This window comes from Hylobates moloch, unplaced genomic scaffold, assembly GCF_009828535.3.
Source record: "Hylobates moloch isolate HMO894 unplaced genomic scaffold, HMol_V3 SCAFFOLD_12, whole genome shotgun sequence".
NCBI lineage: Eukaryota > Metazoa > Chordata > Mammalia > Primates > Hylobatidae > Hylobates > Hylobates moloch.
The window spans coordinates 40,972,667-40,991,199 of NW_026652287.1; the positions used below are offsets into that span (position 1 = coordinate 40,972,667).

The 18,533-nt window shown below is 55.3% G+C and overlaps 1 protein-coding gene across 2 annotated transcripts; it reads right to left on the minus strand.

Moving 5' to 3' along the window:
* Positions 1-333: 333 nt before the first annotated feature.
* Positions 334-17,844, minus strand: TIMM44 (translocase of inner mitochondrial membrane 44). 2 transcript variants are annotated; one of them, XM_032169511.2, is made up of 13 exons: positions 17,356-17,844; positions 14,748-14,843; positions 11,325-11,495; positions 8,312-8,392; positions 7,441-7,590; positions 7,216-7,355; positions 6,842-6,927; positions 6,189-6,281; positions 5,978-6,102; positions 4,488-4,538; positions 1,680-1,769; positions 1,257-1,367; positions 334-909 (listed from the first exon to the last, which is right to left on the minus strand). In XM_032169511.2, the coding sequence occupies exons 1-13, from the start codon at positions 17,398-17,400 to the stop codon at positions 790-792; spliced, it is 1,359 nt and encodes a 452-aa protein (XP_032025402.1). In that variant the 5' UTR covers positions 17,401-17,844; the 3' UTR covers positions 334-789. The 2 variants fall into 2 exon arrangements, with proteins under 2 accessions (XP_032025402.1, XP_032025403.1); XM_032169512.2 differs by lacking the exons at positions 334-909; positions 1,257-1,367; positions 1,680-1,769; positions 4,488-4,538 and adding an exon at positions 4,545-5,098.
* Between the last annotated feature and the right edge of the window lie 689 nt (positions 17,845-18,533).

Here is an 18,533-nt window from a genome sequence, read left to right on the forward strand (position 1 = left end):
CTCTGCGATGGACCCCACTCGAGACTCCGTTTGTGGGGGGAACTCAGGGTCCCTAAAACACTCATATGGGCACTCAAGCGCCCCCGGCCCTGGGGACCTCAATCCTCAGAGAGCTCAGGCAGGTCACTGGGATGAGTAAGTCCCCCTAGTTTTGTCTGCCACTGGCCTCGTCTTCCAACCCAGGGTCCAGCCCTGGGCAAGGCGTCCACCCACTGCGGCTGCAGTTCCTCACTCGACCTTGACCGCCTCCCAGAGCAGCCGCCCGCTCCCACCCCCACCCTCGCCCCAGCCACTCCCGCGCCAGAGAAGGCACTTCAGACTCCGGAGCTGCTCTTCTGCAATTCGGTGTTTTATTCTTTCCAAATCTCAGGCTTATGCACAAGATGGAAGAGCACTGTTAAAATAAAAAATGGACCTAAAGTGGCTTGGCTGACGTGGCTAGCGGGCCACTGAGCCGCGGGTCCCGGGTCCCACCCTGCTGTGAGGGGAGTCCCTGGGCCCTCTTGGCACTGTGTGGCCTGTGTGCACCCCAGGTGACCAGGCACCGGGACCCCTGCAAGGCAGAGCAACAGGGCAGGGGTTGGCCCTGGCGGGGGGTGTCTCCAGCTGCCGCGCACCCGCAGCAGCCCGTTGTCCCCTCCCGGGCCAGCTGGTCTTGCAGCCGTCCTGGCAGAGCTGGGGGCAGAGCCCGCAGTCTTATTCCCAGAGGTCTGGAGTTGCCGCAGGTGGTGTTGCGGTGCCTCTGTGCCTGATGACCCAGCCCGGGGCTCCCTGGCTGCGGCACCACACTCAGAGGATCTGCTCTGTGCTGGAGGCCGAGATGTCCAGGAGCCGCCAGGCCGCGTAGGGGTTGAGCTCGTCCTGGTCTCGGCAGAGCGCCCATACGTACAGCATCCGCAGCACCTTGTCCTGCAGGGTGGGGTGGGAAGGGCACTGTTGAGAGGGTTGAGGCGACCCAGGCAGCTCTGGGAGGGGCCAGGCTCTGCGGGGCAGGAGCCACCAGCAACTTCCCCAGGGGCTGGGAGCAGAGGCCAGCACAATTGCCTAGACTCAGGAACCACCCAGGCCTTGGTAAAAACAGACAGGTCTGCTGGTCTCCGACTCCCTCAACCCCAAACTCTGGCCCGGAGGTTTCTCCGCATCCCCACCCAGTCCCAGAGCTTCAGGGCTCTGAGCTGGGGTCCCTGCCAGGTGGCCACACAGATCTTGGAGACAGGCAGTGTCATGTGCCCACCCCATCCCACTCCCTCACTCACCGGGTCGCCCTCCACCACCTCGCCTTTGGGGTTCCTGACCACCATCACCAGCTGTGCCTGGAAGGTGATGATCAGCACCGGCCCCTGCTCCATCATCTTGCCCATGGCCAGCTGCAGAGGGGTCGAGAGAGGGGGGTGGGCCTCAGAGGACGGCCCAGCTACTCCCCTGGAGGTGAAACCCCTGTGCCTAGGCCCTGCTGGGAGAAGGCTCCAGCACCAGGCTCAGCACCGGTCCCTCCCTGTGGGCCTTGCCTCTCAGACCAGGACCAGGCCTCCCTCGAGACCCTCCCCTTGGACAAGCCCAAGACCTCTTGGATCAGCACATGGCCCCCAGCCTCTGGCAAGGCCACCTCCTGGGCCCTGTCTGGGCCATAGTTCCCACCCCCGATGGTGGCCCGGGCCCCTACTGCGAGAGGTGCTTACGTCAACGTTGTCAATGTCTAGGATTCGAGAATGGAACTGGAGACCCAGCGCCTTGGCCTGCTGGATGGGGTGGGCCAGCTGGCTGTAAGTCTGCAATGAGAGGCCGACACGCCTGCATGATGCCACCCAGGGCGGGCACCATGCCACACAGAGCTGCTGCCCACACACCCTGGCGCCCGGGTGCCCTGCCGCCAGCCAGCAATGGCAGAGGCCAAGAACCCAGGTCCAAGTGGGGAGGCAGGTGTCACTCACTTACTGGCCCAGATCACACACTTCCCTCTCCTGGGAACGACACTCTACCCAGATGACCCAATGAAAACAGGATTCATCAGCAAAGTGGGTGATTCTCTTGGAACAAAATCCCAAATCTACTCCCAGGGCTAAGCTGGCGGCCCCTTGGCTGATCTTTCATACTTCCATATTCACTGCACTCTGAATCTTGGCCTGAGATCAAACGCCTCTTCTAGGATCTGTCCTCAGCCCGAGGCTGCCTCTGTCACTGACCAGCCCCCAGTGTCACCCTCAACGCCCCTGCGCCTGTGCCGGGCACAGGAAGCAGCCCCCGAGACACGTTTTCACTGGAGGTTTCTCTGGGCTTGGCATGAAACCATGAGAGAAAAGATGTTCCGATAGCATCTACTTTTTATGGAAACGACTGATCTGCGGAGGGGAGAGAAAAACACACACAGAGCCAATCCTACTTGTTCGGTTTCTTAAAGGTGACATTTTAAAAACACTTCTGTGGACGTGGCTGGAACTTCGGCTGTGTTTCCAGGGCACCAGCAGCTCCCTGGCAAAGCGAGTCAGCTGTGGCGTAATGGTCCCAAGGTAAAAACAAAACAAAAAACCAAAAAAAAAAAAAAAAAAAAAAAAAATCCACATCGAAACTCATAAATGCCTGCTGGATTAGTCACTATGCAGGGGAGTATTTAAAAAGAAAATCTGACATCTTCTCCTCTGCTTTTTCCAAGTTGTTTATGAGCTGGGTGCAGAATAGAATTAGCCAAGAAAGATTCTGGATCGCTTAATATGAAGAAGTCGGGGGAAAGACACACAGGTCGGGGAGCGAATAGGGTGAGATGAGGTGGCCTGAGGAGATGGGAGCTGGGAGCCCCACAGGGATGGACTCAGGCAGAGACAGGGAGGCTGCCAGGGATGGGGCGGACAGCTAGACCAGACCCCAGGTACGCGGTGCTGCTGGTGGCCCCCGAACCCGAAGCCTTGACTCTGAGAAGCAGTTGAGGCCTCACCCGGACCAGCACCTTCCTGGTGTGGAAAGACTATCGATGTTTTGTTTGGATCTATGTTTCAGGATCATGTCGTGAGGACAGCTAATGGGTCCAAGAAACTCGGCAGGCCCTGGAGGCTCCCAGGGCCTGGGGAGGGGCACCCAGTGCCGCAACCCCATCCGCGCCCCATAGGTGGTGGCCCTGGGTCACCGATGAAAGCTCCCCCTACCCTTCCAGGGGCTGTTTCGTTACCAGGGTTACCTCTACGGGTTCCCTCTGGCCTGGGGCCAGCACTGCCCTGGTTTCTGTGATCACACTTCATTCTCACAACCCCTGGGAGGTGAGCACAGGGACTGTGCTCTGGCCTGGGAAGTGGGGTGGGTGATACCTTCAAACCCCACTTGGCTCCCAGCCCCCTCAGTCATGTGGGAGACCCACACTCTCCCTGACCCCCGGCCCCAGCCTGCACCCCAGGCCACTGCAGCCACCTGAAATAGGGCAGTCGGGCCCCCCAGAGACCTCATTTTACTTCACCTCTCCTGGGACTCTCCTTCCCTACATTATTTCTTTTTTTTCTTTTTTTTTTTTTTTTTTTTAAGACAGTCTCGCTCTGTTGCCCAGGCTGGAGTGCAGTGGCGCAATCTTGGCTCACTGCAACCTCTGCCTCCTGGGTTCAAGCAATTCTCCTGCCTCAGCCTCCCTAATAGCTGGGACAACAGGTGCCTGCCACCACGCTTGGCTTTTTTTTTTTTTTTTTTTGGAGACAGAATCTTGCTCTGTCGCCCAGGCTGAAGCGCAGTGGCGTGACCTCGGCTCACTGCAACCTCCACCTCCCGGATTTAAGCAATTCTACTGCCTCAGCCTCCCCAGTAGCTGGGATTACAGACGTGCACCAGCATGCCTGGCTAATTTTTTATTTTAGTAGAGATGGGGTTTCACCATGTTGCCCAGGCTGGTCTCGAACTCTTGAGCTCAGGCAATCGCCTGCCTTGGCATCCCAAAGTGCTGGGATTACAGGTGTCAGCCACCGCGCCCTGCCACTTGGCTCATTTTAAATTTTTTTGTAGAGACAGGATCTTGCTGTGTTTCCCAGGCTAGTCTTGAATGCCTGGGCTCAACCAATCTCCCGCCTTGGGCTGCTGGGATTGAAGGCATAGGCCACTGCGCCCAGACCTAACCAAAATTATTTTAAGATTGGAGGGAAAAAAAAGGCCCAGTAAAATTGGCAGCTTTGTGATCTCTCACGGGCCCAGGGGACACCCCCAACCAGCCATCTCTTAGACACCAGCCCAGAGAAGGATTCTCCCTAACAAAGTTTACAGTCTGGGAGCAAAAGACTGGCGGGTGACCCGGTGTCCAGCCTGAGAGCCCAGATGTGTCACACGCTGAGGAATGGAAGGTGTCGGGGGCGGGGGGATGTCAGGCTCTCGGAGGGTGAGACGTGAGGATCCCCCCACCAGGAGCCCAGGTCCTGCCTGTTGGGAGCTACCCCAACGGAGCCACCAAAGTGGAACTTCTCCATGGTGATCCTCCATGGTGATTTTTTAGGCCTTAAAAAAAAAAGAAAGGAAGTACTCACAGCTTCATAGCACCAGTCTTTGAGAATGTCAAGCTCTCCAGAAATCATGGCCTAAAAAGGAAGGGAAAATAAGTACCAGAACGAGAGTGGGCTTTTCAGGCAGCAGGCGAGGTCCTGGGAACATTCTCCAGTGATGCGGGGTGGGGAGTTTCCTCAGACACCCCCGGCTGCCACCTGTGGGGCGCGGGTGGAGCTGTGGCACTGAGTGTCCCTCCCCAGGCCCATCCCTGCTGGTGTCAGTGCCTGGCTCTGGCCTGGGCACAGGCAGAGGGCAGCCTGTGGGTGACCACCCAGGAGGCACCCCACAGGGGGAGCCCCCTGGAACCTGGTAGAGGAAGAGAAAGGCAGCTGGGGACCCAGCTTTCAGCCTGGTCAGGAATTCAAGCCAGGGAGATGAGGACCCACACTCCGGCTCCCACAGTGAGCCCATGTCCTCTGTCCTCCCAGGGGACCACGTTTCGGACTGCAAGGCCCACCATGGGACCGGCTGCCTCCTAACTACTGGGGGCAGCGAGAGGGAGGGGTGGGCTGCAGGGGGCATGCCTGGGCTGGGAGCTGCTTCCACAGGATCCCGGAGCCTGGGCCAGATCCGATGAGGGGGAGGAAGGCGCCTGCAGCGGGGAGAAGAGCGGGAAGGAGCCGGATGCTGGTGGTGAAAGCTGTGAGCGGTAGGGGGCGGGTGGCCAGAACACTCGGCACCCATCACCCATCCTGGAAGGCACTGCGGTGCTCAGGCTGCTGTTTTGGGGCATGGCGCCCATCCGCACCGCCTCCCAGCCCTGCCCGAAGTGGCGGGAAGGATACGGGAAACTGGAGGAGGAAGAGGACGTTGGGCAGAGGCCGGCGGGGCCAAGGATGGAGAGTCCCATGAAGGGCCTTCCAGAGGCCTGGCCCGACTGGGCCAAAGGTATCCAGGCTCCTCCTGCATCCTGGGGGCTGCAGAGAGGCAGAGGCAGCAGGGAAGACAAGAGGCCACCAACCTCAGGGAGAGGCTTGTAGGGGGCAGGCTGCAGCATGACCTTGAGCAAGATACCCTCATCTATAAGCCCAGCGAGGGTCTGGTTGCCAGGGACAGCACCGTGAGGGAACCCCCTCAGCTGCAGCTCTAGGTCAGACGTGGCCTGGGGCCAGCTCTGATGTCTGAGGACAGATGCCCACTTCTCCCAAGGGGTGAGGGGCTCCAGGCACCTGAGACAATCCCTGGCCTCCAGCAGCTGCTCCCAGCAACCTCAGAGAACAGCCTCAGGCAGCAGGAGTGAGGGAAACGGCACCTGGGGGCACCAGAGGTGCCGTTAAGGCCCAGGAAGGGCTTCGGGCCATAGCTCACGGGGCAGCTGCAGCCGGGCAGGAGCCCGTGTGCAACCAGCCTCCTCAGAAAATAGCCTCGGCAGCGGAGCTCCCTGGCAGCACCCAGGGTGCCGGCTGGGGTGGGGGAGGTGGTGGAGCCAGGACCTGCTGCCTGGGAGGGGACCTGGGGGCGCAGCACCCACCTCCAGGACATTGGGGATGATGTCGTTCTCGCACTGCTTCAGAAACCGGTCCTTATCAAAGGCCGGGTCCACCCGGAGGATCTCCGTGAGCACCTCCGACATCTCTGTCTTGGAGAACAGACCCCCTGCAGGGAGCAGAGCCGGGAGTTCGGGGAGGGCCGGGGACCCCGCCCCACCACCAGCCTGCGAGGTCCGGGGATGACTCACTCACCCAGCAAGTCGGTGACCTTGTCCGTAAGGGCCCGGGATGCCCGGATGAATGCGTTGTCGCTTTCGTCATACTTCATCTTCATCTCAAAGAACCCTGTGGAAGACAGGGCAGATGCTGGAGGAGAAGGGGCCCCTTCCAGAAACACAACCCTCCCTCACAGCTTCCAGGGACTCCCTGTGGCCACTGTGGGATCCATCCTGACACGGGTGGGGTCAGGGAGGGGACGGCTGTGGACCTGCATCCTCATCTGTGCTTGGGGACCGCTGCCTGCCCACCTACCTGGCCAGGCGCAGAGGCCCCTCAGCTGCGGCCCTAGCGGGGCTGTATAAGTTATGGGCCGCCACCCCGCTGGCTGTTGCTTTCACTACAAAGGAAACACAGGCCTCTAGCAGTCCTCCTCACAGGACAAGTGACAGGGGCCTGCGGCTCGTTTCGGGGCCTTGGCCGTGCTTATGAGGGAGCACCTGGCTTCTGGCGGCAGAATCTACAGCTGCACCATCAGGTGACCGCAAAGAAGTGACCGGCCCACTCTGACCCCGATCTCCTCCTCTGCAAAACGGGGCTCTGTCTTGTGCCTAAGGCAGGAGGATCACCCTGCGGTCCACCGACTGCCTGGGACACGGTCACCTGCCCTCCGAAACACCCTCACTCACGGTTAAACACCACGTTGTTCTCCTTGAAGTCCTTCCACTGCTGGTACCACTTGGAGTCCTTGTGCAGCACGACCCCCAGGGCCTCCCTGGGGAAGAGGGTGGGCCCTGGGGTGAGCGGCAGCACCGGGGCCACCCTGTGCCCTCCTGCGGCTTCAGGGAGGGGCAGCAGAGGACAGCGGGCAGCTGACACCTCAAACCTAGGGGCTCTGAGGACCCCGCCCTCACCTCTCACCCTCAAATTCGAGGGAGCCAGGAACCTTGGGCAGAAGGCAAACTCAAGAAACTGACTCAGGAGGGAACCATTGGTGGGCCCCAGAAATAGCAGTAAAAGCTGCACAAAATGGGGGCAGCGAGGGCCACGGGCTGGCACCTACTCGTTTGGCTCAAACACTTTCTCCTCCTTGAACTTATCTCCCGCAAACTCCGTTCTCTTCCGGAGTTGCTGGGGCCTCCGGTAGGGCCCGGTCTGTCCCAGGACGCTGTCGTCAATTTCCTTCTTCACGGATTCCACCCCCTGCGAGCGAGGCACAGCAGGGCTGGGGTGGGTGTCTGGGTTCGGCCGCCCTGGGCTGCACACCCTGGCCCAGGCCTGGGCTCACCTGGGAGAGGGCTCTGAAGGCCGCCGTCCTGCCCAGCTTCTCCCCGCCTTTGGATACTGACTCGGCCGACTGCTTGGCCGTCTTGGCTGCTTCCTCCACGCCCTCCTTTATTTTCCGGCCGAGATCACTTTTACTGACTTCGTGAAGGCTCTACTGAGACAGACACAGAGAGGGGGCGTTGGCACCGGCCCCAGGGGCAGGACGGGGGAGCAGGAGGAATGAATTCCTGCTGGAGATAAGGGCAGATCTGGCTCCCCGAGGCCGGCAGAGGCCTTCTGTGCTCCTGTGGTGCGCGGAACCCCCAAAGCCATGAGAACACCGCCATGGCTTCCGGGATGCTGGCCCCTGGGCTCTGGGTGAGACGCTGGGTCAACTGGTCCCTCTCCAAAACGGGCAGGAGTCCTCTGGAGACCTGGGAACTGCCTGGCAGCAAGGATTCCCAAGGAGGGGACCCCGGGGAAAGAAGGGCGGTGAGGGTGCCCCATGCTGGGCAAAGCTGGACAGAACAGGCAACCGAGGAGAGCCCGCAGCACCCCAGGAATCCTCACTCCCGCCTCTACCCTCGGGAGGGGGTGGAAGCGGCCCCTCCCCTATTTTTAGGCAGGAAAAACATTTTCATGTTCTCCTCAAGGCCTGGCTAGCAGCACTTACTGCTGCCAACTTACTGGGTCAACTGTCATGCAAGGTTGCCAGTCTGACCTCACCCTGCCTGTGTCAGGAACTCCTGAAACCTTCCCGAGGGTGGCAGCATGCCCCATGCCACCCACTGCTGCCAAGCCACCCCCACCCAGGAGCCAACTCTTCCTCCAGCCTCCAGCGGCCAGGGGACTTCGATAGCTCCAGCGGCTCCAGGCGGGCGTGGGACTGTTACCTCCTTCACGGTGCCCGTCAGCTCCCCAAGCTTCTTCCGTAGCACCTCGCTCGTCCGCACGGTTTCTGACTCGATGGTTTTCTAGGTAAAGAGCATTATGTCCTTTTTTTTTTTTTTTTTTTTTGAGACGACGTCTCACTCCGTTGCCCAGGCTAGAGTGCAGTGGCACGATCTCAGCTCACTGCAACTTCTTCCTCCCAGGTTCAAGCGATTTTCCTGCCCCAGCCTCCTGAGTAGCTGGGATTACAGGGCCCACCACCATGCTTGGCTAATTTTTGTATTTTCAGTAGAGACAGGGTTTTACCACGTTGGCCAGGCTGGTCTCAAACTTCTGACCTCAAGTGATCCACCCGCCTTGGCCTCCCAAAGTGCTGGGATTACAGGCGTAAGCCACTGTGCCCGGCCAAGCGTTGTGTCTTTAAGTCTGTATGTTCTGACACGGCAGTGACACTTCTCTTACAGCCAAAGGTCCAAGAAGCATTTTCTCCGCAGCGCCTCCCTCCCCGCACCTGCCAGCATGCGCTGCCTCCAGGGCCCCTGGCTGCCCACATGGCTTGGATTGAGGGTCTCAGCAGCGGTGATCTCCTTGCCCAGAAGGCCGGCAGACTCGGGCCCCCGCTTGGCAGCTACTTCCTGAGAACAGGAGGCCTAGCCTTCACCTTTCACCAGGTGGTAGGAGGTGGCCTTGCCTGTCTTTACTGTGCCCCTCATCCAGCCTCCAGCCACCACAATTTGGTCTTATGTCTCCCGCCCCATCCATCCCACTCCAAACTCAGCCTGCTCTGTCTTCAGATGACCCCTGCATTAATGATAAAGAGGGGCTGGGCATGTGAGCTGTAGTCCCAGGTCTTTGGGAAGCTGAGATGGGAGGATTGCTTGAGCCCAGAGAGTTCAAGACCAGCACAGGCAACATGGCGAGACCCTGTCTCTAGAAACATAAAAAAATTAGCCAGGCGTGGTATCCCATGCCTTTAGTCACAGCTACTCAGGAGGCTGAGGTGGGAGAATCACCTGAACATGGGAAGGTCAAGACTGCAGTGAGCTGTGATCACACCACTGCACTCCAGCCAGGGTGACAGAGCAAGACCCTGTCTCAAAAAACCAAACTAGGCTGGGCACCGTGGCTCATGCCTGTAATCCCAGCACTCTGGGAGGCCAAGGCGGATGGATCACCTGAGGTCAGGAGTTCAACACTAGCCTGGCCAAAGTGATGAAACCCCATCTCTACTAAAAATACAAAAATTAGCCCGGCATGGTGGCAGGCGCCTGTAATTCCAGCTATTCGGGAGGCTAAGGCAGGCGAATCGCTTGAACCCAGGGAGGTGGAGGTTGCAGTGAGCCACGATCGCATCACTGCACTCCAGCCTGGCTGACAGAGCAAGACTCCATCGCAAAAGAGAAAAACAAAAAATGAACAAACAAAAAAAACCACAAATCAAACCAAACCAAACCAAAATCCAAGGGACCCGTGGCAGGTGCCTGCATCTCTGAGGCTCAGCTGCTCATTGGTAAGATGGGGACACTGGACCTGCCTCGCAGGGCCCTTACAAATAAAGGAATGCAGAGCCATTCCCAGAAGCCAGGGCTTGGCAGCTGCTCAAAAAGAGAAGTGACAATTAATATTATCGCAGGCTGGGAGCAGTGGCTCACACCTGTAATCCCAGCACTTTGGGAAGCTGAGATGGGCAGATCACTTGAGGCCAGGAGTTTGAGACCAGCCTGGCCAACATGGTGAAACCCTGTCCCTACAAAAAGAAATACAGGGATGGGCGCAGTGGCTTATGCCTGTAATCTCAGCACTTTGGGAGGCCAAGGGAGGTGGATAATTTGAGGTCAGGAGTTCAAGGTCAGCCTGGCCAACATGGTGAAATCCTGTCTTTACTAAAAATACAAAAATGAGCTGGGCAGTAGTGGTGTGTGTCTGTAATCCCAGCTACTCGGGAGGCTGAGGCAGGAGAATCGCTTGAGCCTAGGAGGCAGAGGTTGTGTTGAGCCTAAATCGTACCACTGCACTCCAGCCTGGGCAACAGAGTAAGACTCTGCTTCAAAAAACAATAACAACAACAAAAAATCAGCTGGGTGTGGTGGCGGGCACCTGTAATCCCAGCTATCTGGGAGGCTGAGGCAGGAGAATCACTTGAACCCAGGAGTTGGAGGTTGCAGTGAGCCAAGATCGCACCACTGCACTCCAGCCTGGGTGACAGAGCAAGACTCCATCTCATAAAATAAAATAACATATAAAATATAATATAAAATAAAATAAATAAAATAATATAAAATATAAAATAAAATAAAATAAAAAATAAAACCAGCACCATCACCTCGTTTCCACCAGGCTCCACTCAGAGGGCTATATCCCATAGCTGGTGTGCATGTGTTGCCTGGGGGCCTGTGAAGATGCGGGCGCTGGCCTGGCAGTTTGGGAGGGTGTGAGCCTCTGCATTGCTCATCCACTCCCAGGAATAGCCACTGCTGCTGCTCTGGGGACCATGCTTCAAGCTGCACAGAACGCTGCATGGTCTCATGGCAGAACCCAGAGGCCTGGAGACCCGCACCTGTCCCCTGGCTCCCTCTCATTAGTGCATCAGAGCAGTTACCTCACTTCCTCACGAGCCACCCTGCCCCCAACCGTCCAGCCCTGAGCTCCTCTGGCTGTCCCTGGCCTGGAGAAACCCTGGTCCTGGAAACAAACATGTCAACCAAGAAAGGTAAGAAGCAAAGGGGCCCAACGCGGTGGCTCACACTTGTAATCCCAGCACTTTGGAAGGCTGAGGCGGGCAGATCACTTGAGGTCAGGAGTTCGAGACCAGCCTGGCCAACATGGTGAAACCTCGTCTCTACTAAAAATACAAAAATTAGCTGGGTGTGGTGGCACGTGCCTGTAAGCCCAGCTACTCGGGAGGCTGAGGCAGGGGAATCACTTGAACCTGGGAGGCAGAGGTTGCAGTGAGCCAAGATCGCGCCACTATACTCCAGCCTGGGTGGGGAAAAAAAAAGCAGCAAAGAAACTCACGTATTTCCTTCTGGCCTCCTGGAGCACGTCTGATTCTTCTAGCCTTCTGGCCTCATCACGGAATTTTTTTATACTTTCTTTCATTTCTTTGTTTTTGGCTAATTCTTGTTTGACATTATCTAGCAAGCCGGACAGAAAGCCTTTTCTGTTTCCAGAAGAATATGATTTGGACTAGAAAGAATGTACAAGAAAAAAAATTTAAAGAACATAGTAGAACACAGAATGAAATGCCCCACAGAGGGACTCTGAGAGATTTTTTTAAATGTTCTCTTTTCTGTTGATATACATTTAATGATTATTAGCTATCTCTTTTATAATAATAATAAAAGACAAAGAAACAGCAGGTGATAAGTGTAGTATATCCGGACAACAGAATATTATTCAGTGCTGAAAAAAAATGAGCTCTCAGCCACTTTAGGAGGCTGAGGAGGAAGGATTGCTTGAGGCCATGAGTTTTGAGACCAACCTGGGCAACATAGCACCCTATTTAAAAAAACAGGCCGGGCGCGGTTGTTCACGCCTGTAATCCCAGTACTTTGGGAGGCTGAGGCGGGCAGATCACCTGAGGTCAGGAGTTTGAGACCAGCCTGGCCAAAATGGTGAAACCTCGTCTCTACTAAAAATGCAAAAGTTAGCCGGGCATAGTGGTGTGTGCCTTTAGTTCCAGCTACTCAGAAGGCTGAGGCACAAGAATTGCTTGAACCCGGGAGGAAGAGGCTACAGTGCGCCAAAATTATGCCACTGCACTCCAGTCTGGGTGACAGAGTGAGGCTCCATCTCAAATAAAATAAAATAAAATAATTTAAAAAACAAACAAGAAATACGCTTTCAAGCTGTCAAAAGACATAGAGGAACCTTAAATGTATATCACACTAAGTGAAAGAAGCCACTCTGAAAAGGCTACATACTGCCTGATTCCAACTATAGAACATTCTGGAAAAGGCAAAACTAAGGGGACAGTAAAAGATCAGTGGTAGGCCGGGCATGGTGGCTCACGCCTGTAATCCCAGCACTTTGGGAGGCCGAGGTGGGCAGATCACGAGGTCAGGAGATCAAGACCATCCTGGATAACACGGTGAAACCCCGTCTCTACTAAAAATACAAAAAATTAGCCGGGTGAGGTGGCGGGCGCCTGTAGTCCCAGCTACTCGGGAGGCCGAGGCAAGAGAATGGCGTGAACCCCAGGGGGCGGAGCCTGCAGTGAGCCAAGATTGCGCCACTGCACTCCAGCCTGGGCCACAGTGAGACTCCGTCTCAAACAACAACCAAAAAAAAAAAGATCAGTGGTTGCCAGAGGTTGTTAGGAAGAGGGTGAGTTGAGTAGGGGGAACACAGAAAAATGTTAGGGCAGTGAAACTACTCTTATGATACTGTAATCACAGAGAATGTACACCACCAAGAGGGAACCGGAAGGTACACCATGCATTTGTTAATAATAATGTATCAACATCCACTCAATTGTAACAGATGCGCCACACTAATGCAGGACGTGAAGAATAGAAAACTGTGTGCCGGATGGGAGAGGAGGGGCATGGCAACTCTTTGTACATTCTGTTGGATTTTTCTGTAAACCTAAAACTGCTCAAAAAGATAAAGCCTTGTAAAAGCAAAACAAGGCTGGGTGTGGTGGCTCACACCTGTAATCCCAGCACTTTGGGAGGCCGAGGTGGGCGGATCACTTGAGGTCAGGAGTTCCAGACCAGCCTGACCAACATAGTGAAACCCCGTCTCTACTAAAAATACAAAAATTAGCTGGGTGTGGTGGTGGGTGCCTGTAATGCTAGCTACTCAGGAGGCTGAGGCAGGAGAATCACTTGAACCCAGGAGCTGGAGGTTGCAGTGAGCCAAGATCATGCCACTGCACTTCAGCCTGGGTGATGGAATGAGACTCCATCTCAAAAAACAAACAAATAAACAAAAAAAACAAAAGGCTGGGCACAGTGGCTCATAATCTGTAATCCTAGCACTTTGGGAAACCGAGGTGGGCGGATCACTTGAGGCCAGGAGTCTGAGACAAGCCTGGCCAACATGGTGAAACCTTGTCCTCTACTAAAAATACAAAAATTAGCCAGGTGTGGTGGCGCATGACTGTAGTCCCAGCTATTGAGGAGGCAGAGGCAGGAGAATTGCTTGAACTCGGGAGATGGAGGTTGCAGTGAGCGGTATCTCACCCCTGCACTCCAGCCTAGGCGACAGAGTGAGACTCTGTTTCAAAAAAAACAACAACAGAGAAACAGTTTAATGAATGATCATACAAATGATCATACAATAATCCAATCGGGGAAGGGGCCACCTGTGGTCAACTTTTCCACAGCTGTGTTGGGTATACCAGCTCCAGGTGGGATCCCCCTCCCTGGCTCCTGTCAAGCTACAAGAGACAGCTGCATCCAGCCTGGTGCTCAGGCCCTGTGGAGTCACACACCTGTGGTCCCAGCTACTCAGAAGACTGAGGTGGAAGGATCGCTTAAGCCCAGGAGTTCAAGGCTGCAGTGAGCCATGATAGCGCCACTGCACCCCAGCCTGGGCTACAGAGTGAGACCCTATCTTAAAAAAAAAAAAAGCCCAGTGCTGCTCCCCAGGACAGGTGGCCAGGTCCCCTGTCAGCAGGCTGCAGTCCCATTCAGATGCCACTCCGGCCAGCCTTTCTCCAGGGGAAGCCCAGGTTCTAAGTAAGATCATCCAGGATCACACAAGCTTATGGCAGACCTACCAGAGACTCGGGCTACAAACCATGGGAGTGAGTGTGTGGCGGGGGACTAGACAAGTAAGGGAAAGAGTCACAGGTCCTGTCCCACACCCACGATGGCCCCAGGACAGGACTGGAGAGGTAGGTAGCTGCCTGCAAGGAGGCAGCTGAGCTGGGGCTCTGGGCGCCGAGAGATAGAGAGAGAGAGGGAGACAGAATGTATGCGCTGCCCAAATGTACAGGTCTGGGAAAGGGAGTCAGGTTTTGGGCTTCTGTCTTCACGATTCTGAGACACCAACAGAAGCACAGTTGAAGAATAATGACCAGGAGAACCTGAGGTCTGGTTGTGACAAGGTGACTCTGTACCAATGATCAAAGGGCTATCTTCCAGAAAAGGAAATAGCCATGCTTGGTGAGGTACCCACGGGCAGAGGTCATAGGGAAGTAGAATTCAGTTCAGTACAGGGGTCTCTTCCAAGCATTAGAACCAACATAAAGGGCTATAGTGACAGCACCTTATCCCCTTACGACATCAAGCAAGAGGCAGGTCAAGTGTTTCTGGGACCAAGAAGGTCAGGCACGCTGGCATCTGTCATTCTGAAGGCCCCGGACACAGAAGGCCCACCACTGAGATGGTGTGAGCCACCTCCACAGCCCCATCCCTTCCTCCTGCCAATGGGATCTGAATTTTCAGGCCTCCCCTGTGTCTGCTGGCCTGAGCATCCTGAGTCACTCACCAGTGGCAGCTCTCCACCCGGCCGGCACATCTGATAGGTCGACCCATGGGGTAGGTTGTGGCTGGAAAGAAATTGGATTCCACTGCCGAGGCATCTCTAATTGGGGGAAGAGAAGAGAAAGATCCATTCTAACAAGAGGTTGACTGAGAAGTAAGCAGACCACACACAAAACAGCAGGGTCACCTGCGACTCACTGGCCATTTTTTTTTTTGAGACAGAGTCTCAGGCTGGAGTGCAGTTGTGCGATCTCAGCTCACTGCAACCTCTGCCTCCCGGGTTCAAGCGATTCTCCTGCCTCAGTCTCCTGAGTAGCTGGAATTACAGGTATGCGCCATCACATCCGGCTAATATTTGTATTTTTAGGAGAGAAGGGGTTTTGCCATGTTGGCCAGGCTGGTCTCAAACTCCTGACCTCAAGTGATCCACCCCTCCCCTGGTTTTCCAAAGTGCTGGGATTACAGGCATGAGCCACCGCACCTGGCCTCATTGGCCAATTTTTATCTTATGCCTGATGCATGCTGGGCACTCTGTAATCTTCCCAAAGTCTGAGAAGCAAGTAGAAGCTGGTGGAAAGAGAAAATGCTGTGTCTGTACCTCCAGGGCCTACATCTATCCTTGTGCCCCTGAAACTGGGGGAAAACGGACAGGTCCCAGGAAATGCCAACCCATGGGGGGAAGAAGGCTAAATGTACCAGTACAATTTAATCCCTTAGTCTGAAAGTAGGCACTCTAAGCTTCTACGCTAGTGGCAAGCAGTCTTCTCTTGCGAGCCCACCCCATTTCTGCCAGCCTCCAAAGGTGAGAGAACTGGATTTTCAGACACAAACATCGATAATGTGTTGCTCCAGGGACAACTCTGAAATAAACTTACAATGTCCCCCTCAAGCATTGGGCTATAAACAGAGTAATTTAGGGGAGTTGCTCTGGGCAAAGACTGGGCTGACCTCATGTAAAAGCACTTGCTGGCTGGGTGCGGTGGCTCACGCCTGTAATCCCAACACGTTGGGAGGCTGAGGCGGGAGGATCACCCGGTCAGGAGTTCGAGATCAGCCTGGCCAAAATGGTGAAATCCTGTCTCTACCAAAAATACCAAAATTAGCCGGGCGTGGTGGCACAAGCCTGTAGTCCCAGCTACTCAGGAGGCTGTGGCAGGAGTATTGCTTAAACCCAGGAGGTGGAGGGTGCAGTGAGCCGAGATTGTGCCACTGCACTCCAGCCTGGGCGACACAACAAGACTCTGTCTCAGAAAAAAAAAAAATCAAATAAAAATAAAAGGCACTTTATTCTCCTATCAAATAATGAACTTTAAGTTCTGTGCAGGCACTGAGCTGGCGGCTCATGCCTGTAATCCCGATACTTTGGGAGGCTGAGGCGGAAGGATTGTTTGAGCTGAGGAGTTTGAGACCAGCCTGGGCAACACAGCTAGACCCTGTCTCCACAAAAAATTGGGGCGAAAAAAAAAAAAGCTCTGTGCAGGTCCTGTTCAACTCGGCACCCTGTCACCCAGCACAGAACCTGGCGTGTTGATGTCAAAAGACCAGGTACAACTTCTCCACCATTTCCACATTTCCTGGGCCGTTTTTCTCTCTGTTCTCTGCCTCCTACCTCTGAGAACCCTATGCAACATCCCAAACTTACACAGGTGCCTACTATCTCCTGTATTTACTTGAGGATAACTTTTTTTTTTTTTTTTTTTTGAGACGGAGTCTCCCCCTGTCGCCCAGGCTGGAGTAAAGTGGCAGGATCTCGGCTCACTGCAACCTCCGCCTCCCGGGTTCAAGTGATTCTCCTGCCTCAGCCTCCCAAGTAGTTGGGATTACAGGAGCGCGCCACCATGCCCGGCTAATTTTTTTGTATTTTTAGTACAGATGAGGTTTTAGTAGAGACGGGATTTCACCATGTTGGCCAGTTGATCTCGAACTCCTGACCTCAGGTGATCTACCTGAGGCTGAAGCAGGAGAATCGCTTGAACTCGGGAGGCAGAAGTTGCAGTGAGCCGAGATCGCGCCACTGCACTCCAGACTGGGCGACAAGAGCGAAACTGTCTCAAAGAAAAAGAAAAAAGAAAAAACGAAGAGCACGAGCAATATAAAGTACTACTTTCTAAGTGCGCCTTACACGTCTTGACTCCCACTGCCCTGTGGACCCAAGAGCCTGCCAGGGCGCGAACCACCTCTCGCACATCCACAATGAACGTTAGAAGAAACGAGACAAGAAATGCTCTCGATAGAGAACATGGCATTTAACCGCGAGCTGTGAATTTCACGGTTTTTTTTTGCCTTCCCCTCTACTTTTTTCCACGGGACGCCACCGCCACGGCTACCATTCACTCTCCTGTATACGTGGAGTCTGATCAGAGGGCGAAGGGTGATCAGCTCCCTCCCAGGCTCCGCGCATCGCCGCCCCCTGCCCGGTGAGCTCGGTCCCCGCCCTCAGGCCACGCTCTGTGCCCCCTGTCCTGGCCTCTGCTATCCAAAGATCCAACCCCAAGCTTTCTACGGAGCCCAAGCAAGGGTCGCGAAGGCCAAGGGTCTGAGAAGAAAGCCTTGGTGGCCGAAGGCCCAGAAGACCCCTAAGCTCGCCCTGCCAGCGCCGCACCGCCGCTCACCCGTGGACAGCGGCACCAGCCACTCCGCAGCGCCGCCGCCGCCATGTTGGAGAATCGTGTGACCTTCTCGCGGCGCGGCCCGGTTGCGTCATCCGCCGCTTCGGCCTACAGCGGCGCAAGCCTGAGAAAAGCCGGTCCGGGAGCGGGGTTTCGGGGAGGGAGAGCCCTCCGATTGGGTCCGTCATAGGGGCGGGACATTAAAAGGGTAGGGAATTCCTAGAGAGCTTGACCTCTGATAGGGCAATGTTTTGGAAGGACGGGGCCCGTGACTGGATGTGGCCCGGGGGAGGGCCCTCCTGAGAGGGTCAGATCTGTGATTGGGCGCGACTTCGAGGGGGCGGAGCCCAGGGGCGTGGATTCCGTCACCTGCGGTGATTTGGCTACAGAACGCACCGGGCGCTGGTGGCAGGTGGTACAGGCACGTGGATCCACCGACCACAAGGACGGATTCGATTGGATTCTGATTGACCGGCGGACCAGCTCCAGAGTAATTGTCTATGGCTGTCCCTGCAATGATTGATTGACAATGGCTAAGAGACCAGCAAGTGAGTCGCTCCGAGAAAGCGAAGGAGCCCACTCTTGTGCGGCGCTTTGAGAAGACGCCTGTTGGTTTTGACCCCGAATAAGAAGGGGAAGCTGAGAGCAGACTGACTGTGGTCCAGTCCTACTTCGATTCAGTGTGAATTGACACTCTGACCTGAAGAAGCCCAGGCCTTTGTCATTTCAGCACCCCAGATGCTATTTTCCATTCGAAGAATGCCGCCACCAAGTGGCGGTATTTTTTTTTTTTTTTAATTATACTTTAGGGTTTTAGGGTACATGTGCACAATGTGCAGGTTTGTTACATATGTATCCATGTGCCATGTTGATTTCCTGCACCCATTAACTCGTCATTTAGCATTAGGTGTATCTCCTAATGCTGTCCCTCCCCCCTCCCCCCACCCCACAACAGTCCCGGGAGTGTGATGTTCCCCTTCCTGTGTCCATGAGTTCTCATTGTTCAATTCCCACCTATGAGTGAGAACATGCGGTGTTTGGTTTTTTGTCCTTGCGATAGTTTACTGAGAATGATGTTTTCCAGTTTCATCCATGTCCCTACAAAGGACACGAACTCATCATTTTTTATGGCTGCATAGTATTCCATGGTGTATATGTGCCACATTTTCTTAATCCAGTCT